Raw genomic sequence first — 23,294 nt, 5'->3', positions numbered from 1 at the left:
CCTGTACCTTTCACACCCTCCGCTCCCTTATGGGCTCTTCCTGTGCCCCTCTCACACCCTAACCCCCGCCTATGGGCTCTTCCTGTGCCTCCCTTTCACACACACACCATCCGGATTCTCCTTGTGTCCCCCACTTGCTACCTCTCCCTCCCGTTAACGACAGTAACCAGGCTCCAGGCTGCTGTGGACCCCGCACGGTCGCTTCCTCCAGCTCCACATCCGACACTGACCGAACTCCAGCCACCGCTCACTCCCGGGCCCCGCTCAGCTCCAGCCGCCACCTGCGCTTTACGTCACGGCCACCCACATGCGCACTACGTCATCCTAATACGCGGGCGTCGTGGCGTCAGAGGTTCGGAACGACAGAAGCCGGGCGCTCGTCGTGCGTCATCACGCAGCCCTCTACCCGGATTGGCTGGGTGTCTCCAGGATCTGAATATGAAAAATCAAATTTAACTTGCTGGAGAAACTCAGCAGCTCGGGCAGCATCTGTAGAGAGAGAGAAAAAATCAGCGCTAATGTTTCATAGTCCAGTAACCCTTCACCAGAACTTGATAGTAGTTGGGGAAGGTAGTCTTTATGATGAGGTGAAGCAGGGGTGAACAAGTACTAGGAGATGGTGCCTAGGTAGAGAGATATGAAAAGTGGAGGTAAACAAGGAGATTATGGATAGCCGGGGGCCAAGGTAAACAGAGGTAAGAGCGAGGCCATGCTCTTCGGGAACTGGGCCGACCAATCCTCGATCCCCTTCACCGTCAGGACCAACCACCTGAAGGTGCTGGGTATTTGGTTCAGGGGGGCTGGGGCGTGCGCCAAGTCTTGAGAGGAGCGTATCAGCAAAGTGAGGCAGAAACTAGGCAGATGGAAGCTATGGTTGCACTCCATCGCAGGAAAAACCCTGATCATCAGGTGTGAGGCACTGTCATTGCTGTTGTACGTGGCACAGGTCTGGCCTATTCCTAGAACCTGGGCTGCTGCAGTCACCCGGGCCATCTTCCCGTTTATATGGAGGTCAAAGATGGACCGGGTCCGAAGGGACTCGCTGTACAAAGATCTGGGCAACGGGGGAAAAAATACACCCAATGCCACCCTCACCCTGATGGCCACCTTTGTGTGTGGCTGCATCAAGCTGTGCGTGGATCCCCGGTACGCAAGCACCAAGTGTCACTACGTACTGAGGTTCTACCTGTCCCTGGTGTTGCAAAGGATGGGCCTGGCCTTGCTGCCGCGGAACACTCCGAGTAGTTGGACCGTTCCGTATCACCTGTCCTTCGTGGAGAGGTTTATGAAGAAAAACACCTTTGACCACAAGTCCATCAGGAAGTGGTCAGCACGTAGTGTCCTTGAGACCCTTCGGGAAAAGGAGAGGGCAGATCCTATCGAGCGGTTCCCTGAGCAGACTATCAAAGCCATTTGGCAGAATGCCTCATCGCCAGAACTTTCCAACAAGCACCAAGACGTGGCTTGGCTGGTGGTGAGAAGGGCACTGCCTGTGAGATCCTTTATGCATGCCCGGACTCTCAGCCGCATCGCACGCTGCCCTCGAAGTGGCTGCGGGGGGGAGGAGACTGTCACATACCTCCTTCTGGAATGTGCCTACGCTGAATAAGTCTGAAGAGGATTGCAGTGGTGTTTGTCGAGGTTCGTCCCGAGCAGCGCCGTGATGCGGGACTCTGTGCTCTACAGTCTGTTCCCCCGGGACGCACACTGAGACGAACATCAACTGTGCCTGGAGGATCATCAACTCGGTGAAGGACGCTCTCTGGGCGGTCCGAAACCTGCTGATCTTCCAGCTGAAGGAGTTGACCCCAACTGAGTGTTGCAGACTGGCACATTCCAAGGTCCAGGACTACTTGTTGAGGGACGTGCTGAAGTTTGGGGCAGCTGCCGCCAAAGAAGATCAGGGGGCCCACGCAGTCATTTGGGCTCTGCTGACGCCTCAGCTAAATATATGGACATATGATTGATAAACGTACAGACCTGTATATAAAAATGATAAATTCTGATCTCTGTATGTAAGTGTTTACGTATGTAAGTGTTTACCAACTGTACAGACCATCAAATTATTTTATGAATAAAGTATATTTTTGAAATAAAAAAAAACAAAACAGAAATTGCTCTTCGTTGAGAAAGTGACATCTCAGAGAATAGATGGTTTAACATCTCATCTGAAAGCAATATCTTTATAAGAGCAATGGGCCTTCAGTGAGTTTCACTGTGAATTTCAGCCTTTTTTTGTGCTTACAACCAGCAGAGGGCCTTGAATCTAGAGGCAAGATAAGCCCTGACCTTTTAAGACAGAATTAGACAAAGTGTAATATTAAAGAACCCTGACACATTTGAAGTTAATGGAATTCGTGGAGGCAATCTCTCCAATGCTTAGAGTCAAACTAGATCAAAAGGAGATGGAATTAATTATTTAAGGTCAATCTCTTCAGGTTCATGACATTGCTGGAGTTCTTCAGGATAGTGTCCTGAGCCCTCAGATGTTCAGCTACTTCATCAATGACCTTCCTTCCAATTTAAAATCAGATTTTAATTAATTAAAATCTGATTAAAATTAAAAATTCACTGACACTTGCGCAGTTTTCAATATTATTCATACATGCAGTAAGACCTGGACAATACTCAGGCTTGGGCTGATAACTGTCAAGCAACACTCTCTGTGTTTGTTTTTCCACTGTGTGAGCTGCAAGGTTCGTGTGTGGCAATGGCTTCTGAAAGCAGAAGCTATCCATCAGCACGTAGGTCAATGTGCACAGAGGTTCCCAGTGGCTGCATGGTCTAGAAGGAACAAAATCAGAAGTTGCTGGAAAAGCTCAGCAGGTCTGGCAGCATTGTGAAGAGAAATCAGTGTTAACATTTCAGATCTGGTGACCCTTCTTCAGAAATGTTAACTTTGATTTCTCTGCACAGATGCTGCCAGACCTGCTGAGCTTTTCCAGCAACTTTGGTTTTTGTTTTTGATTTAGAGCATCTGCAGGGTTCTTTTGGTTTTTATTTGGCCTATAAGGAACATTGGTTGCAAGTAAAATTCTCACTTTACAAGGGTCAGGCAATCACTGTCTCTACTAAAAGACAATTTAACTATTTCCCCTTGAAATGCTTGACATTACCATTGCTGAATCCACCATCATCAACATTTTGTCGCTGTAACAGTGCGTTAGGGCTAAGAATTATCTCTTGATTCCCCAAGATTTGCTATCTACAAAGTATAAGTCAGAAATGTGAACATAGGAGGTTTCAATAATATGAAAGAGGCTTGACACCATTCCTGAAGAAGGTCTTATGCCCGAAACGTCGATTCTCCTGTTCCTTTGATGCTGCCTGACTTGCTGCGCTTTTCCAGCAACACATTTTTAAGCTTTGACACCATTAAAGACAATCAGCCTGCAGTAATTCACCTTAGACATCCATTAAGTATATTCAAGACTGAGATAGAGATATTTTTAATCAGTCATGGAATCAAGCATTAAAAGGCAGAAAAGTGGACTTGAAGGCCTGTTAAATCAGACTTGATCTCATTGAATGTCAAAGCAAAATTGAGCCAAATGGCCTACTGCTGTTGCAATGATTTATTGTATTAAGGTGACTTCAACATCATCTTTTAAGTCCAGAATTTCTCCCATCTGGAAGGACAAGGGCAGCAGATACATGGGAATGACCACTGGTGGTTCAGTGCCTAGCACTACTGCCTCACAGGGACCTGGGTTCAATTCCATCCTCAGGCCGACTGTGTGGAGTTTGCACATTCTCCCACAATCTTTGGACTGGGGGAGGAAACTGGAGCACCTGGAGAGTTTCCTTCAGGTGCTCCAGTTTCCTCCCACAGTCCAAAGATGTTCAAGTTAAGTGGATTGGCTATGGGATAAGCAGGGTTACGCGGGCAAGATAGGGGAGCAGTTCTGGGTGGGATGCTGTTTGGAGGGTCATTAAGGACTTGCTGGGCCACATGGCGTGCTTCCAAACCTTAGGATTCTATGATTCTACATCACCCCAAAAACAACCCCCATCTGACATGAAAGTTTACTACTGTTCATTTCATGTTGCTAGGTCAAACTCCTTGCCCTCGTTCCTGATGAAGGGCGTTTGCCCGAAAACGTCGATTTTCCTGATGCTGCCTCACCTGCTGTGCTTTTCCAGCACTACTCTAATCTTGACACTGAAATCCTAGTCCGTCCCCCCCAACAACATTATAGATGTCCCTATGCCACATGGGCTGCACTGCTTCAAGAAAGCAGCACACCGCCATCTTCTCGAGGATAATTTTGTGGATTTGTAGGTGAGGTGGGTCAACCATGAGCAATACAGGGATGGGGTGGGTCTGGGTGGGATATATGTTCTTCGGAGGGTCAGTACAGAGTCGATAGGCCTGCTTCCATACTGTAGGGATTCTATGAACTTGAGGTGATAGGGTTAGGGCCCAGTCCTGATGAAGTGTCCTGCCCCTCGCATACTGCCTGGATTGCTTTTTCCATCTTCACACTTTATGGACTCTGACTCTCCGCCATCCGCAGTGCTCACTATCTCCTATGAATTTGGGGTGAGCAACATAAGGCAGTAATGGCAATGTCCTGTGAGCAGGTGAAAGATATATAAATGTATGTTGTTGTTATTGTTGCAATAGATTTCAAACGTGTTTCATCAGAAAGGGGAACTTCCCCAATTGTATTGCATGTGTTTATGTAGAAGAATAGACAAAGGTGTATCTGATGTTTATGTTGGCTTTGCTCCTTGTTGCAGTACAGTTGCATCAGGAATGAACCGATCAACAAGAGCACGGTCGCCCATTGGCTGGGAGCTCTGAATGACGTGTGGCCTGATCTCCTATTGGTTGAGAGCGGGTCCAGCCGTGAGACCACGTGGTCCCACGAGGCCCCCCCCACCTCCAGCGCGGTCCGCTACGATTGGCCCGGGTACACGTCCATCATGCGTCCCCCGGGGCTGCCATTGAATCGATGTTGTAGAGCCAGCCCTTCCAGGGCCCGCCCCCAGCGCGGCAAGTTTGTCCGGACGGTCCGCGAGCGATTTAATTCAAAGCGATAATGCGGAGGGGGCAGGACAGAAAGGAACAATATAGATTTGGAGACATTTGATTTTAAAAAAAAACGAACAGTCAGACTCCCTGACGTTGCGGCCTTCGAGCCAGTGATTCCAAACGGCGGCTGGAGGCGGAAAAGACCTTGAAACTACCGGCTGCGGGAAACTTGAAACTGCTGCTAAAGCCAGACCCGGGGGTGGGGGGGGGAGAAGGGATTCATGAAACAGACGGCTGACCGGGGAGACTTAAAACGGCTGACCCAACTGGAACCACTGGAGGGGAGGTCCTGAAACTGACAGCTCAGGGGCGAGATTCTTGAAACTGCCCACCCAACGGGTACTGGTGGAGGGGGGGCCTCGAAACTGTCAGATTGTGGGGGTTGTAATGGGGGTGTCGTTGAAACTGTCAAATTGAGGGGTTCTCGTGGCGGAGGGGTCCTTGAAACTGTCCGATCGAGGGTATTCCCGTGGCGGGGCTCTTTGAAACTGTTTACCTAACGGCTGCTGGGGGGGGTTGAAACTGCTGAAGCGGGGATTGTTTTTGTTCCGGCGGATCTTTATTCCCTTTAACGTCTGTTTAAAGGGGCCGGGCTCCTCCTGCTGATAGGCCCCGATCATGTCGGCGCCGATGGTGGCGCCTGGGCCTGGGGCCGGGCCCGGGCCCGGGCCGGTCGCCGCGATGGTGAAAGGCGCCGCCAGGCGGCCCGCGGCCTCCCCCAACTGCGAGTCCCCGCCGCCGTCGGGCTCGGGAAGCCCGATGCCGCCCGGAGCCGGCGAGCTGGCCAGCATCTTCGCCCCGGAGCTGGACGGGGAGGTCGGCGAGAATGTCAACGGAGAGCTGGAGCCCGACCTGGCCTCCAAGGTAAAGGGGAGACGTGGGGCCGCTGAGGCAGGCGGGCGGGCGGGCCGGGGGTGACAGTGACAGGGGACCGGCGGGTGAGGTGAGGGTGGTAGGGGCCATGATGGGAGCTGGGTGGCCAAGAGACCTGGAACAAACTGCAGGTGAGATGTTAGTGGGTTCACTCGGGGATTGGGGGGGAATTGGTGGAGTTAAAATCTGAAAATTAAGTAGAGTTACGGAACACTGGCCATGCTCCATGTGTAACCCTCACTGCATCAGTCTAATTTCCCATTCTGTCTAATTCTCTGTCTCCAGTTGTTACTCGGGAAGTTCCTGACACAATAGATGCATTTTTGTGGCATCTTCCATGAATGTGGAATGACCCAATGCATTTTGCAGCTAATGAATACATCACCATTTGGAAGGGCCAGTGTTGGACTGGGGTGTACAAAGTTAAAAATCTCACAACACCAAGTTATAGTCCAACAGGTTTATTCGGAAGCACTGTTGGACTATAACTTGGTGTGTGATTTTTAACAATGAATACATCTAAATTGTTTGGATAAGTGATTTCATGAAATTGTCAATTCACAGATAAAATCAGAATACTTTTTCACGTCGGGAAGTGCAAATTGCAGTGTTTAGACATGAGGTTTAGGGCTTTTTTTAAAAATGAAAGCAAAAAATTCAGAAAAGCCTCAAATAGATTAGGCAGCAACGATGAACAGTGAAACAGAGTTTGAAAAACTTTCAGATATCCAGCATCCACAGTATCTGCTTATGCTGGATAAAGTGTTGGGAAATTGTGGAGAGTTGGTGGGTAAATACCTGACATACAGGTGATCGAGTGAATGGCAAAACAGGTTTGAGGGGCTGGATCGTCTTCTCCTGTTCTGGTCATTGGTTTGCTGCATACTGCCTGTGCTGTCCCTTTTTGCAAACTAAGTGGCATTGACAGGTTTGTAGTTTGCAGTGTAGATATAGATTTGATGTGGACTATACACTCACTCAAAGCAAAACTAGATCATTTTCAAAATGTAATTTTAGTGTGTATATTTTCTAGTAAAACTGGAGTCCATAGGAACTGAGGTAATTCACTTTGATTGGAGTCATTCATAGCAAGAAGAGAGTTGTGCTTATTGTAGACAAATTGCTCAGTGCTTGAGCATCACTGTGCAAATTTCTCCAGGCAGTGTTCTAGGCCTAGCTGCTTAGCCAGTGTTCTTTTCCCTCCATCCTCAGGTTATTAAGGTTTGCATAAACACTTGTAGTTTGGATGCCAGTTGTTGTCGTTGTAGGTATGTTTGCCTTCCCAGTTCAGCGAACATACTCACAGCTACGACATCATAATGTGAGGTGTGGAGATATTCATTAATTCATGTACTGTTCAGTTCCATTTGCAACTTAAATGTAGTAATATTTACACAATGCACTGCAGCAACTTGCCAAGCTCCTTCAATTGCACCTTCCAAACCCACAACATGCACCACTTAGAAGGGTAAGGACAGCAGATGCATGAGAACACCTCACCTGCACTCTCTCCAACCCACACGGAATTAGAACATGGAACTATGTTACTCTTCCTTCAGAATCACTGACTTAAAATCCTGAAACAATGTGCATTATGTTTTTTTAGATGTGATCTTTTGTGGGATTTGTGCATCATTATCAAGATTGATTTGAATGTATCCAAACTTGCCCACAATTTGTTTGTATCACACCTTTAAAGTCACTAATTCCAGAGTGTAAGCCTTTTGTAGATTTTGTGTTTGTATGAATAAGTGAGAGGAATACGGGGCTGTGATAAATTGCAAGGTGAAATTGATAACTTGTGTTTACGCATGTAGAGAGAGATTTTATATTTGTGTATTGTGACTTTCATGTCATCCTGTTGTGTAATACATAATGAATTGTTTGTGCAATGATTAGGATGTTGTAAACAAAGCTGTTCTCTTTTTGTATTGATTGAAGATGTGCATGTAGTCACCAGTTTCAAAAGAAAATACCATGTTTACAATTTAGGTTTAACCCTTCATCAGAAGTACTGATGGTTACACTCCAAATAACGACATCTTTGTGCATACCAAAGCTTTGTTTTTCTGGTTGTCAAGGTTTGCTGATTTGTTCTTTTGTCAATGTGAGAGCATACAATTGTCATCAGCTGGATTGTTAATACAATTACGATTCCAAGTGGCTTTTTAACAGAAAAGTGCTCAACTCCCACCTCGTGATCAGCTCCTTGGTTTAGTTAAGGCTTTGTAAAATCTGGCATTAAATTAATTTCCAAGTCTGACAATTGGCAGGAAAGCATTGTTCTGGCTGGTTTAAGCCTGACTTTAACAAGTGTCTTCAGGCCTTCATAAAATTTCCACTGAACTCATTTCTCCTTTTTCTGCTTCAGTTTGTGTTGGTGAGTCCAAGTTTGGAGCAATATGACTGCCTGCTGAAACAGTTGCGCGAGCGAATGGATGAGGGTTGTGGGGAGACCATCTATGTAATCGGACAAGGATCAGGTAAAGTCTGTTTCAGGGTAAATGCAGTATTTGTCATCAATTTTAATATCCTTTACTAGTAACTTGTTCCATTTTATGTCCTTTAGGTGCAAACATTTCCCTTCCTGCTCTTCTACTTTGTAAGTTGTCCCCACCTGGCATTTGTAGCCTTAGCACAGTGAATGTGGTCAGTTCACCCTGTGCAGTTTATAGTCCAGAATAAAAATAACTGGGTAATGAGACGTATGCATTTTAATCCTTATGATCTCTTTATTCCAGATGGCAAGAAGTATGGTCTAAATGATGAGGATATTGAAGCATCTGTAGCGACTGTCAAAAGTCTAGCTGAGCAGATCTATTCTGATCTGATCCTCCTCCGAGAACGTCAGGAGGCAGGAGGAAAAGTAGCCGATTACCTGGTGCGGAAGCGAGTTGGGGAGAATGACTTTTTGGAGGTCAGGTGAGGTATTAGAAGTGTCACATTTCTTAAATAAAAGAAACCTGAAAATGTTCATAGTGTTTAACCTGTAGAGGAGTGGGAATCATCAATGCCTTTTATTTGTTGAGACTGTGAGGAAAGTGAGTGCTTTGAGGCTTTCATGAAGGCTTTGAGTTTCTTGCCGGTCAGTTACCTCCTTGTATCTTGACCCATTGATCAGTCTTTGTGTCCAAACTTAATGTCCTACTATATGTTCTACAACAGGTATAATTCCTAATTGCATCATCTGAAGTGAAGGATTAGATGGTCACTTGAGTGCGCACACAGGCACTTTTTCTAACCTAGAAGTTTTGTGGCGTCGTATACCAGTAATGCTAGACTCTGTGAATAGGTCTATTTCAAGTAAAGACTGGCTCTGGTTTCTTCCTTCACTGGCTATTGGGAATATAATGAACAAGCTCATGTTAACAATCTTTGTTTTTAATCACTTCCTCTTGTTACCTAGTCCTTTCGGAGGTAAGCATTAACACCAAGTGTTACCCTGGTGCATTCAAGATAGAGTTAAATGGAATCTGCGTTGGTATTTATTGAGTTGCCTTGAATATTTCGTAAACTGAGTCTAATTGTTTTTTGCCAAATTCTCTTTGATAGCAGAGCTGGGAGGCTTCTGGTTGCAGATGATTGCAGCAGCGTTTAGTCAATGGTCCCTGCCAAACACTATTCAGTCAAGCTTGTCATGTGTAATGACTGCAGTTAAATCACCCTCTTTATTCCTGCAGGGTGGCAGTGGTTGGGAATGTGGATGCTGGTAAGAGCACATTGCTAGGTGTACTAACACATGGCGAACTTGACAACGGACGAGGATTTGCACGGCAGAAACTTTTCCGTCATAAGCACGAGGTTGAATCTGGGCGGACAAGCAGTGTTGGCAATGATATCCTGGGCTTTGACAGCACTGGGGATGTTGTGAACAAACCAGACAGCCATGGTGGTGGATTAGACTGGACCAAAATCTGTGAGAAATCCTCAAAAGTCATCACCTTTATTGACCTGGCAGGACACGAAAAATACTTGAAGACTACAGTGTTTGGAATGACAGGACATCTACCAGACTTCTGTATGTTGATGGTAAGAAGGAAGATATTTTTATACAGCACTTTGTGCTACCTCGGGGCATCTGAAGGGGATTTTGCAACTCATGCATCTTTCTTGGAATATACTTATCCTGAACCCCTTCTCTTTCTTTCACTGTCTCTCCTGCTTGAATGCTTCCCACTGATTTTTGCTTTTTCCTTTGAAGTAGCTGTTTCCTCTTCAGCTAAGTCATATTGGCCCAGGACACTGAGGAGAACTTCACTCTTAGAGCTATGGAAACTTTTACACACAGGAGGCACTCTCTGTTTAATGCTGCGTCCAAGGGAGGACTGCTGTGATAGCACAGCACCATCTGATTATTGCAGTGCTAGTATTGGATGTGCTCTTGAATTTCTAGAATGGGATTTAAACCCTGACCTTTCCCACCCCCCGGCCTTTTTGCTTGCCTTGTGGCACTGGCTCACTGACATTCAGACCGAGTGTGCCTGCTACCCCACTGCCATGCCCCCCTGTGAGACATGATGCTCAGGCATGGGGGAAGCAGTATTTGAACAGGACTTGGTCCTGTCCTTGTCTCTTGTTAACAGGTGCACTCCACCAGCAGGGTTTGTGTCTGGCTGCCTCAATCTGCCATCATCTGCCGAATTCCCTCTGCAGACTGTCGACCAGGGTGTGAAAGCCAGTAACTGTATATGATACTGTGATCTTTTGCAATAAATTGTGTCCTATGATACTACTCCACTAGCTACCTGACAAAGGAGCAGCACTCTGAAAGCTTGTACTTTGAAATAAACCTGCTGGATTATAACCTGGTGTTGTGATTTTTAGCTACTGTATAGCCAGAAAGTGCTTTAATGAAGAAACAAGGGGTGATGTATGGGAAGGGAGTCTCCCAATAACACCTGATTGAGTGACCTTTTGTTTCCAGCGGTGAGGCAAGTACCCTGCCTCCTATCCATTTATGGAGTTGATAGGCAATGTGTACCTCCGAATAAGCTCACGTAGGTAGCAAGTGTGGGCTGAGTGTTTGAACAGTTAGTCTGAGGCCGCAATTCAGAAACAAGTGCAAAAGTGCACTTGCACAGGCCACACACTGAGAAGCTCAATGTTTAAAACCTGTTGCTACCAGTGACTGGTTGATGCTGTTACTTATTCTGGTTACTTCCAGAAAATGCCGCTGGCTTTGGTGTGCTTTGATAGGCAATGGGAAAAGAATAATAAACCTGGATTTCTATTGAGCCTTTCATAAGCTGTAGCTATCCTAAAGCTCACTCGAGCCAATTGCTGCTGGGTTGTAAATCAGCATGTGCTGAGGATTTCTATAAAAGAGAATAGGAATTTTAGTCTTCAGTTCTGATTGTCAGCTATCTCTTTTTTTTCATTCTGACTGGATGAACTTTGCCTTTCTAAGGTTGGTAGTAATGCTGGAATTGTGGGCATGACCAAAGAGCACCTGGGACTTGCACTGGCTCTCAACGTTCCTGTGTTTGTTGTGGTGACAAAGATAGACATGTGTCCAGCTAATATCTTACAAGGTAAGAGGTGAAGTACCAAATTGTCAGTGATTTGAAAACACTTGTGGGTTCTCTTTCTAGCCACCTGTATCAGGTGCTGACAGGTGAAGTAGCTATTTTGTGTATGAACTGAGCTGTCTAGGTGAGGCCACAATGATGCCATTTTGGCCATTGGCATTAATTTGGGTAGGAATTTTCTTGCCCACAACACAGGTAAACTTAATCCACGGTTATAGATTTTTAACACCAAAAGTAAGTCACAATTCACTGCCATTCAGTAACCACTTGGGGTAAAACGCACTCCTTCGTTTTGTTCTTTCTCCAGTTAAAGAATGCACAACATGTACAAACTATACAATGTCAGTGTTGCAATTTCAGGAGAAGTGACTATCTGTTACTCCGTTTTCCTGTATTGATCTGGATTACCAATAGGCAAAAATCATCCATTTGGCCCAGCTACTCTGTTTGTGGTGTTGGCATTCCATAAGAACCACCTCTTATCCCCAACTTGCTCCTTTGTGGCCTTTCCCTCAGGTACCCTTCCAATGCACGTTTAAGAGGAACAATCTAACTCTGGTAGTGAGCTCCACATTCTAATCGACTTGTGAATAAAAATAATTCCTCCTGATGTCTGTTGGATTTATTAGTGACTGTCTGCTTTCCCATACTGGAACTATCTTCCTTAATATCATCCCTGACCAACTCCATTTATTAGTTTAATAGCCTCTTTAGCAGGCCACCTGTTAAGTTTATTTTTCTTGCCCAAACCTGTTCAGTCCCTCCTAGATGCTCGAGTTCTCCGCTCTGGTAGTGTCCTTGTAAATTTTCTTTTACATTTTCTCCAGTCTGTCTGTATCCTTTTGTCAATGGTATATATGATTAGTGCCAAATGTGCTGGAGTGAAATCACTCAATTGTTAACAGGAAAGTTCATTACAATGAAAAGTGATTAAATCCTTAGCACCTTGCTCTAACATGAGGAAGATCTTGGTGAATGTGAAGACCAGTCAGCTGGTGTGAAAAGGCAGAAGCAAAACCTTAAAGTGGGAACCTTTAGTGCAGGTTTCTGAGGGCAGGAAGTAATGACACAGTCTGGACAGTAGAACTCTCTGGTGGCTGTATAGTGCTCCAGTTCATTACTTATGATAAACTGTCCAATGGCTGATGGGTTTGTTTATCTGTCTTTTTATTGATCAGAAACGCTGAAATTGCTGCAGAGGCTGCTGAAGTCTCCAGGCTGCAGGAAGATCCCAGTCCTGGTCCAGAACAAGGATGATGTGATTGTTACAGCATCAAACTTCAGCTCTGAAAGGTAACGGGCTTCACACTCCCCATAAAAGCATTTTTTTGATATTTTTCCACCTTTCTGTGAAAGTGCGTCTGGCCGCCATATAGTTTCTGACGTTCCCACAGTTAGCATCGTCTAGTTGCATGATTGTCAACTCAAATTCTTTTGTAGAATTGTTACAGTATGGAAAACTCCATTCAATATGTAATTTCTGTGCTGGCTGTGTGCAAGAGGAACTGCTTCCCTTTGTAGGCACCTACCTAGTCCAAGACACTTTTTTTTGTCCACTAGACCAGCATGTATGCTTCAATCAATCACAGGAGCTAAGGTATTGTGTTTTTTGTAATCCTTTGCTCATCCTATAGCGAGTCAGTGTCCTCGCTGCTGCCCTAAACTCAGTGACTATGCCAAGGCTCCCACGAAGCATTTGATACCAAAGTGAAATGGGACATGCTTCCCTTGGGTAGCTTTTTGATGTGAGACTAGAAAGTTGGGGAGTTTAATTATAGCAGGATAAACAGTGGAGGGTTTCACGCAGGTGTTTGTAACTGAATTGGAGGAAGATTAGGTTTTTTTTCATTCATTCATTTGTGGATGTGAACATCTCTGTCTGGAGCCAGCATCTGTTGACCATCCCCTACTTCCCCTTGAGAGTGGTGGTGTGCTTAATGAGGATTCATGAACACTGAACCACTCAGGAGGTATTCTGCACCCTGACCAATTAAATCCCCAAAAGCTGCCTGCCCAGTGTCCCTGGTGTTTGTCCTTGATGAGGCAAGACTGTCAAATGTGAGTGTGTGTCTCCTTATAACTGAGTCCTTATGTTTTCCTTTGTCTCAGGATGTGCCCAATTTTCCAGATCTCTAACGTCACTGGGGAGAACCTCGAACTGCTGAAGATGTTTTTGAACCTGCTGTCACCAAGGACAAGTTTCAAGGAGGATGAGCCGGCAGAGTTTCAGATTGACGACACGTACTCTGTCCCGGTGAGATCTTGTATAATGGGGACTGGGTGCGACTAAACGGCCTTTGTATTAATTCCAACTATTAAGCTTGCAGAGGAGTTCCACATTTTGGTCCTCCATTACATCTGTCATTTGTTCAATTCCTATAAAGTAGTAACATGACTCTGATTAAGGCCACCTAGAAGGAAGTATACTTTAAGGAGCCTTTTGAAGGAAGTCTGGGAAGATTAGAATTGGAGCTTAGGGTCTAGATAGCTGAAGGCCTGGCCAATAAGAGAGTCAGTTTAAATCGTCATCTGTGAGAATCAAACGTGAGTGAATTGCAACATACCGATTACTGCCCGTTTCTCCTGAATTCTTGATTAGATTTATTAGTGACTGTTTATGAGCTGTAATTTTGGACTTGCATGCAGATGGAAACACTACCACTAACTTGTCCATTCAAGCCTAACTGACAAAGTTCAAGGACTAATCTGGGATTCTCTGACCTGTCTGAATCATAGAATAGTTACAGTGTAGAAGGGAGCCATTTTGTGTGTGCGTGCGTGTGTGTTGGCTGTCTGCAAGAACAACTCCGCTAGTGCCTTTGTCCTGCAGCCTATTTTTTAAAATGTTTCCTTCCCTATAGGACATTGATGAACCAGATGGGTCTTTACAACAAATCAAAACGATAATAGTCTCTGTGATGGTGGCTTTGTTTTAATTCTAGTCCTTTTGCACAGCTGCATTGGTGGGATTTAAATCCATTAAACTCAATGTCTACTATCAGTCCAGAGACTTTATCACTACATCCCAAATACTGCCCTGTTTGCATGCCTCAACTTACTGGACAAACAAGTGTGTGACGTGGTGGACGGGTGGGAAGTCATCTCATTCTGGATGCTGGTGAACAAAGTAATGCAGCAATCCATGTCGTTCAGATAATAATGTTAAACCACAGCTCAGTTTGAGTAAATAAGAGATCATAACCTCATTCAAAAGGGAAGACTGGTGTTTCAAATCAGCAGGAACAGTAAACATCAACTGGGAATATTAATTAATCATTATTGTGGGATCTTTATGCATAAATTACTGTTTGCCTATTTGACAACAGTTTAGGCTTCAATAGGGATACATTGTGTTTGGAACATTCTGAGGGTAAGTGCTTTATGAATGCAACCAAACTGTTTTGTACACATACAAGATTTCCTTGCATCCATGGGTAGATCAAATATAAACCAGTTCTAATTAAAATTGGCAGAATTCTCACTTGTTTTCATGAGTAAAAAGCAAGAATATGGATTTTGATTGTTGAAGTTTATTTGATTCCAGATGAATAAATCACGATCTCTTCCTGTTTCATATTTTCCAGGGCGTTGGGACAGTGGTATCTGGAACAACGCTAAGAGGTTTGATCCGTTTGAATGACACATTACTTTTAGGACCTGACCCACTGGGGAACTTCATGCCCATTGCAGTGAAATCAATCCACAGGAAACGAATGCCAGTCCGGGAAGTACGAGGTGGCCAAACTGCATCCTTCGCTCTGAAGAAGGTACAAAACACACTCTCCCTCTCTCTCTCTCTCTCTCTCTCTTTCCCCCCCCCCCCCTCTCCCGGTTACTGCTTGGTTTTAATGTTCTGTCTTGTCCCTCCAGAAATTATTCATGTAAAATCAGATCAATGCCCATTTTCTCAATAGTATACAGTTACTAATCCATACAACTTTTTTTTAAAATCAAAATTACAAAAGTCTAGAGATTTTACAACACAAACAGGTCATCCAGCTGAACTGATGCATGGTCATGTCAGTGTTCTATGTGAGCCTCTTCTCTCGCCCTCCCTCCTGATGATTGAGCTGACATTTACCTGCTTGGTTAGTCTCCTTGCCTGTTCCCTATGGTGGCTATTTGCATATTTCTCACCGATTCCTCTGGGGAAAGACTTTTTTTTTCCCTGAATTCCTGATTGAATTCATCAGTGACTATCTTTTTAGAAGTTAGCTGTCATTTTGGATTCTTTACCCCATCAAACCTCTTTCAGAATTTTAAAGATTACTCTTAAGTCACCACTTGGCCTGTGGCTGTCTTCTCTATAAGAGGAGATGGATCAAATGGATCATTTCCCGACAGCCATAACCTCTCCAGTTGTGGTATTTGTTTATGAATAGTTGGATCATGATATTGACCAATATGGTCCTGAGGGTCAACCCTTGTTGCTAGCCCTGGACTCAAAGGATAGGTTGGCCAGGGCAACCATTTCTGGTTTGGTTTAATAAAACATCCAAAGGAGAGACTTTGCCAAAGGGAAAACGTAAATGAGGAAGATACATCATCCACAAAGGACAGTTTGAATCACCCACATTACTCTTGATGTCTTATGTAGGGCCAGACCAGGTACAAACAGGAGATTTTCTTAGCAAAAGAATGTTAGTGATCCAGATAGGTTTTATAATTATTGACAGTAGTTCCATGGTCCGCACTGAGCCAGTTTTTATTCTAGATTTTGTTGAATTCAATTGTGTCCATCAATTCTCCAAACTAATGTTAAGGTGTTCACACACTTGTCTTCATAGCTCAGACCTCTGAGTATAGGAATTGGGATGTCATGTTGAGGCTGTAAAGGATGTTAGTGAGACCTCCTCTGGAGTACTCTGTCCAGTTCTGGTCACCCAGTTATAGTAAGGATGTTATTAAGATGGAGAGTTCAGAAGAGATGTTGCTGGGCATGGAGGGTTTTGAGTTACTAGATAGGCTGGCATTTGTTTTACGGGTGTGCAGGAGGTTGAAGGGTGACCTTATAAAGGTTTATAAGATCATGAGGGGCATGGAGAAGGGGAATGGTAAGTGTCTTTTCCCCAGAGTGGGGAATTTCAAGACTAGGTGGCATAATTTTAAGATGAGCGGAGAAAGATTTTTAAAAAGGCACGAGGGGCAATTATTTTACGTCGCTTGTGTGTGGAGTGAACTGCCAAAGGAAGTGGTGGATGTGAATACAGTTACAATATTTAAAAGACATTTTTGGACAAATACATGAATAGGAAAGGTTTGGAAGGACATGTCCCAACTGCCTACACTTTGGCACTATTTAGTTTTGGGATTATGCTTGGCGTGGACTAGTTAGACAGCAGGGTCTTTCTGTGCTGGTATGATTGTCCTGAATTGCTAGTCCAGTGACATTACCACTGGGAGAAAGTGAGGACTGCAGGTGCTAGAGAGTCAGAGTTGAAAAGTGTGGTGCTGGAAAAGCACAGCAGGTCAGGCAGCATCCGAGGAGCAGGAGAGTCGACATGTTGGGCATAAGCCCTTGATCAGGAATTACCACTGTGCCAGCTTGAAAGCTCTAAAACTGAAGTATATTGTGTTACAAAGTGAGGATCAACACATAGGGAAGTTACAAATATTTGCAGTTAATTAGATCACAAGACGTTTAACTTAGTTGCCTAATGAGGCAGGACACAAATCAAAAGGCATTTGGAAGTGAATTTGAAAAGGGGATGGGAGGTTTCGTCTTCCCCCATGTTGCAAGTGGTTCATGGTGTGGATCAGGGTGAACTGCAGTAGTTCAATGTGGTTCACCAGAACCTTCCCCAAGGCAACTAGGGATGGACAATAAATACTGACCCAGCAAGCAACACCCCATACCTGAAGGAGTTCTATTTTTAAAAAATCATAACCTAAAATATGCCATTCTGTGCAGATAATTCTTGTCTGTATTCTGAGAATATTGAAACAAATGTGCTTTGTGCTTTAACAAAATTCCCACCACTGTCCAAAGATATGGAGCCTAATTCCTCTTTCCCCAACCCCCAGATTAAGCGCTCATCCATCAGAAAGGGAATGGTGATGGTTTCTCCAAAACTTAATCCTCAGGCGTCCTGGGAGTTCGAGGGAGAAATTCTTGTATTGCACCATCCAACAACCATCAGCCCTCGCTACCAGGCTATGGGTAAGCCAACTGGAGGTGGAACCTGCTGTGTGCTGAGTGTACTGCTTCTCAGAAATTAACATTTCTCATCAACTTCCTTTGGTGACTCGGAAACAGGGGAGGAGTTAATGATCCACAATGAGGGGGTGGGGTCACACTCCAGAAATATGACATCATCATGCAGGCAGCCGTGCCTTGGCACAGTACTGAAGTTCATTCTTGTGTTCATTCAGTTCATTCAGTGAAACACTGAAGTGTGGCCCCGGTTTGTTGTCTTGTGTGCATGTGAAAGATTCTATGGCACTATTTTTTAAGAAGATTTTCCCCAGTATTCTGCCTAATATTTAATATCCAGTATCAGTTTTGGAAAAATGATAAGCACTGACACTTTGTGGATCTTGTTTTGTATAAATTGACTGCGGTGTTTCCACAAAACAGCTAATGTCTACACTTTAAATAGGATCTTCTTGGCTGTAAAGTGCTTTGAGATACTCTGAAGAGGCACGTTAGAAATGGCAGCCTTTTTAAAAGAATGTATGGCCTCCTCTCAACTGTTGTCAGTTTTGTTATGTGCATTCAGTCCAATTGCTCATTTCATTCTTTGTCTGATAGTGCACTGTGGCAGCATTCGTCAGACAGCCACCATTCTGTCAATGAGCAAAGATTGCCTGAGGACAGGAGACAAGGCCACTGTCCATTTCCGCTTCATTAAAACCCCTGAATACCTGCACGCTGATCAGCGCCTTGTCTTCAGAGAGGGCCGGACCAAAGCAGTGGGAACTATAACCAAGGTAAATGTTGGCAGTGGGAGGGGCTGGTTTTTCTGAATACTCCATTTGGACATTTTGGTTGTAAATCAGTCTGGTGGTCTTTTGTGGTACAGGAATAAATCTCCCATTTGTTCATTGCAGCAGCCCCAAATGTGACGTTTTCTAGGCTCTGAAGAGGCCTTTATCAGCCTCTGGTTTGTAGTCCTGCTCCCAAGGAGATTTACCAAGATATTGCTGGGTGTGGAGGGTTGGAGTTATAAGGCTGAGACTTTTTTCATTTGAGCATAAAAAGTTGAGGGGTGATCTTCTCGAGGTATATAAAGTCATGGGGGACTTAGAAAAGGTGAATGGCAGGTGGTTTTTCTTTTCCCTTGGATGGGGGATTTCAAGACTAGAGGCATGTTTTTAAGGTGAGAGGAGAGAGATTTAAATAGGACACTAGGGGCAATTTTCTTTTACACAGAGGGTGGTTAATGCATGGAATAAACTTCCAAAGGATGTTTAGTAATGTTTAAAGGACATTTGGATAAGTTCATGAATAGGAAAGGTTGGAGTGATATGGGTCAAATGCAGATGGTTGAGACTAGTTTAGTTTGGGATTATGGTCAGCATGGACTAGTTTGACCAAAGGGTCTGTTTCCGTGCTGTATGACTCTCTATTTGATTGTTTGAAGGAAGCTCTTTGGTTCCCTTTTCCTGCCCTAAACCCAAACAGCATCACTAGGAATAAAAGGCCATTCAGCCCCTCAAAGCTTAAACTGCCGTTTGATTAGAGGACTGATCTTTACCCTCCTATTTGTATTTATTCTATGTGTCCAAGTGCTGGCTTTTTGACAGGAAGTGTTCCTGCTTGCCTTGTTAGTGAAGAGCTTTGTGGTTCAAATTAGTGTAGGTTAGATGGGCTTCAGATTAGTTTCACAGGTTAGTGCAACATCGAGGACCAAAGGGCCTGTACTGCGCTGGAATGTTCTGTTCTGTATTCTCGTTTGTGATTTCCCCTTTTCAAACCATTAGTAACATTTAAACTCCTGCCAGAGATTGCCAGTCAAACTCTAACCTTGAAGGAATAGAGGGTGAGTTTGTACAACTTGTCCTCAGTTTAACCCTCTGAAGACCATCCTGACTGTGACTGGGCACAATTTTCACTAATCTGTAAAAGGGTGCTATCACTGTCTCATCCCATACTACACCAGGAACAAAGGTTACCTACAGTCTCTCATCTAGCTCCCGGAGCTGAATCAGCTGATTGACACATCATTGTGACAGAATTTATTTAATTCAACATTTTCTGTTACTGCAATAACCTTCATTTGAGTTGAAATACCTGACTGGACTAAAATGGGGTGGAAATATTGTATCTGGTTCCTGTAGGTTTGTTATCCCCTGGATGAGGTGACTGGTGTTTGTTGTTTTAAGCATGTTATGGATTTGAGAGAGGAATCTAGATCTTGGGGAACTGGAAGCAGCATTGGATAAACTACTGAGAAATGTCCTAATTGACCAAATGGAATAGATTATAACTGTTCACCCGGGTTTATTTTGAAAACTAGTTAATCCAGACCACGAACACATCACCATCGAACACCAAACCACTCCAGCTGAAGATGCAGTCAACAAAGAAAGGGGCCTTATTGAAGAAGGAAGAAGTGTCGGCAGCAAGTGGTGCAACTGCCGAGGAGGGTCTGTCTTCGGGACAGGTGCCAGCTCTGTACACACTGAGCCAAACGCAGGTAGGTCAGGGTGCCCTGGAACTCTTTCAGGTTGCATTGCTATATTTTACACCCAGCAGTGATGCAAAGCTCCAAGCCTGTGCCATAACACAGTAAAAGTGTCACTGGTGCTGATGCATCCAAATTTTTGTTGGTGATTGTTGCAGGTTTTGGTCTCTGGCTGTCTTGTCTGCTCATGTTGTCTGTCTCTTTGCTTTCTCTTGCTGCACGGCTTTCAGATGCCTTCAGAAGAGGATAAACAGAATCCAGATATTAATAAGGAAAACAAGGTAGCTGCATGGATTTGTGTGGGGTTAGCACAATGGTTTGGTCAGACTCCATTGATCGAAAAGCCTGCAGTCAGCTTCCTCCTCAAAGTCAGTGAAGGGGGGGGGGGGGGGAGGAGATGCATTCCCGGTCTGTGCTGATGTCAGTAATATCCTGCAGCTGGCTGTGGAGTTGGGAAAAACTGCAGCAAAATCAGGCAGGATTCTGATGTTCCCCTCCAGCATATCATAAGGAGAGATTCAGGAGGCCATTCAGCCCATTGTGGCTGTTCTGTACTCTATCAAAGCAGAAGTGTCTTTTGGAAAGGAGGGGAAAGAATGTGAAGCACTTTGTTTTAAAAAACAGCAGAATACTGCATTTGCTAAAAATTTGTAATAAAACCAGTAAATTATAAAAGATAGAGTCAAAGTTAATTATTCATCTGACATGAATAAAACTAAGTTGTAACTTATTTGGGGACAGGCTTATTAGGTTTTAAGATTTCAAGCATAGACCTGAGTCAGGAACATGAGATACAGTACTGGTGATGCTGTGTGACAGAGTCCTGCGTGAGTGTCCAAAGTAAGTGCTCATATTTATGTAGGGACAGGGGTGCACAGCTGTTACTAAGTATGTTTGGCAAAAGTGCTCAGGTGAGGAATGGGTCTTTAATTTACTGGTGTCCACTGTCTGCTGGACAAATGAGCTTCATTAAAAGAATTCTTGGTGTTTTAACGAATCTCTGATTTCCAACCAGCCCAAAGGTGGCGGAGGCAGAAGACGGGGAGGCCAGCGACACAAAGTGAAATCACAGGGAGCAGCAGTGACTCCAGCTAGCGGCTACTAGACACACGACAGGACTACAGCAAGGAGAAACTCTCTCTCTCCCTTGCTTTTTTTTCCCCTCCTCTCTATCTCCCTCCCTCCTCTGATTATCCTAAAGCATTATGGAAGTGTCTGGAGCCAATCAGGAAGTGACATGGACACTGTTCTGTTTTACTTAAAAGCATTTTTTGAATGGGTTTTACATTTTAAACCATTTGAAAACAGTGACTGATGCATTTCAAGCTTGTTAATGTGTCTTTTGAATTTTATGCATATACCATTTTTTAATATAAAGTTAAAAATATTCAAAAGTTTGCTTTGGTTGAGCTGAAAACGTGCAAGATAAATGCAACCAGGCTGTTGTGTGTACTCTCTCTCTCAGTATTCAATTTTACAAGTTATTCCTTTCCCTTGTCTTTTAATTAGATTGGGCCTGGCTATTGGTTCATTTGGTCTCTTGCCGATTGCTTGGCTGCGATCTAAATAAATTATAAATTATTGGTTTTATTGATTTTTTTTTGGTTTGAATTGCCAATTAGGTCAACAAGCTCCAGGTATTATTGAGAGATCCCTGTAATAATAGGTGCTGCATTAAGGGTCAATAAACTAAATCTGTTGCTGAGAGAGGATGACAAATCTATTGTTATGTTATGAAAAAATAATCAACTCCCAATTGGTGTTTGGGATCTTGTAGCCATGTCATTGGTTGTAGGAAGTGTAGACACAGCTTTGTCATCCTCATGTCTGTTTTTAAAGATGGTGCAATCTTGCCTCAAACCTGTTCTGTAGTAAAGAGTGAGTAAATCTGGGGGATATCCATAAAAGCTTTTGAGACTGCTGTGCCCTAAATCTCTTTGAATGCGTTCCCTGTTCAAACATTTTTAATGTCTGTCCTGATGTTATTTAGAGCTTGTTTAGTTGTGAGCATGAACAGGTGAAGCTGGCATGCAAATCTCAACTCGTAACTGATCATATCTATATCTGGGACTGGGTTAACATTGCTTGAAATGTGAATTTTTTCCCCCCACTCTCAAACATAATTGACCTTTGTGTTGGTTGGATGAGTTGAACGACCAATCTTGTTCAGGAGAATAAACTTAATGCCCACTGAACCAGGTCTTGGTCTCCTCACATTGGATGTCACAGGACCTGGTCCTAGTGTTCATTAGTTCTCACCTATCCCCCACATCAAACTTGATCCAGCCATTCTCTCCCTAAAGGACTAGTCCATTAAGCATGTAGCATTAGCTACATCGAATTGTAGCTTGTATAGAAACCTCCCATTTCAACTTTATAAGCACCTTGGCTGTCTCTACCAAAGCAGCTATTGAGAAAATTCCGGGGAAGAAAAGCATGAAGAAATTCTACTGCTCCCATATCAGTAGTAGGTCTGTAATCCTTTTGTCTGGTGCCAAATTAGGTTGGTCAATTTTTAGAGTAATGGAAGGGTGTGTATTCTTCTTTCAGGGGATGTGTAACAAGCATCCAGTTAATTAAAGATGCTTTACCTGAAATACTTGCCACCTTTAGTGATCTTCTGTGCCAAGACAAATGTTTATATTATGAGAGAAAAACCAAACATTTAAATAATTGGCTGTTTTAACTCTTGGTCCACAAGACCCTAGTTGGAAGAATTCATTCTCAAACTGTAGACCTGTAATTTTCCTGTTCAAACTCATCTTGTTCAGTGTATTCCATTCTGTCACTAGATGTCAAGCATGTATGTTGTAAACATGTAACAACTTACACAAAGGTAAAACTTTCCACAGGATTATGTAAAATATACAACAGGCCATTCAGCCCACCCTATAATACTGGTGTGTATGCTTTCTTTATTTGGAAGAGGAAGAAAGAGTAGGAGTGGAATGGAAAGAGAATGTTTTTAATTAAAGATGTAGGTGATGGTGGAATCAGCCACGGGTGGAGCATTACTGGTGAAGTTTATGTTATGCATTATCAATGGAGAGGAACTTCTCTCATAATGCTAGAAATGTTCTGGTTTTCAGGTTCTGCTCAAGCCTATCATTGAAGTTTTCATACCTCTACTTTGTACAGGGCAACAACTGTTGCCCATCTTAATGTTAGCCATAGCCTGTGAAAGAATAAAAGAGTAGACAAAGGAAATAAAGTAACATTCAGATCAAT

General features: G+C 43.9%; 1 protein-coding gene across 3 annotated transcripts; it reads left to right on the top strand.

Annotated features, from left to right (window-relative positions):
• Positions 1–4,983: 4,983 nt before the first annotated feature.
• Positions 4,984–23,294, top strand: LOC140489402 (GTP-binding protein 1-like). Of its 3 annotated transcripts, XM_072588921.1 has the most exons (14): positions 4,984–5,377; positions 5,624–5,902; positions 8,283–8,394; positions 8,653–8,833; positions 9,592–9,940; positions 11,319–11,442; positions 12,618–12,732; positions 13,549–13,693; positions 15,024–15,206; positions 17,464–17,599; positions 18,191–18,369; positions 19,899–20,078; positions 20,297–20,347; positions 21,082–23,294. In XM_072588921.1, the coding sequence occupies exons 2-14, from the start codon at positions 5,657–5,659 to the stop codon at positions 21,169–21,171; spliced, it is 2,091 nt and encodes a 696-aa protein (XP_072445022.1). In that variant the 5' UTR covers positions 4,984–5,377; positions 5,624–5,656; the 3' UTR covers positions 21,172–23,294. The 3 variants fall into 3 exon arrangements, with proteins under 3 accessions (XP_072445022.1, XP_072445021.1, XP_072445023.1); XM_072588920.1 differs by having other exon boundaries at positions 4,984–5,902; XM_072588922.1 differs by lacking the exon at positions 20,297–20,347 and having other exon boundaries at positions 4,985–5,902.

The sequence above is a fragment of the Chiloscyllium punctatum genome, chromosome 18 (genome assembly GCF_047496795.1).
Source record: "Chiloscyllium punctatum isolate Juve2018m chromosome 18, sChiPun1.3, whole genome shotgun sequence".
Classification (NCBI taxonomy): domain Eukaryota; kingdom Metazoa; phylum Chordata; class Chondrichthyes; order Orectolobiformes; family Hemiscylliidae; genus Chiloscyllium; species Chiloscyllium punctatum.
The sequence above is the reverse complement of the archived record's forward strand: the minus strand, read 5'-3'. Positions and strand labels throughout refer to the sequence as shown.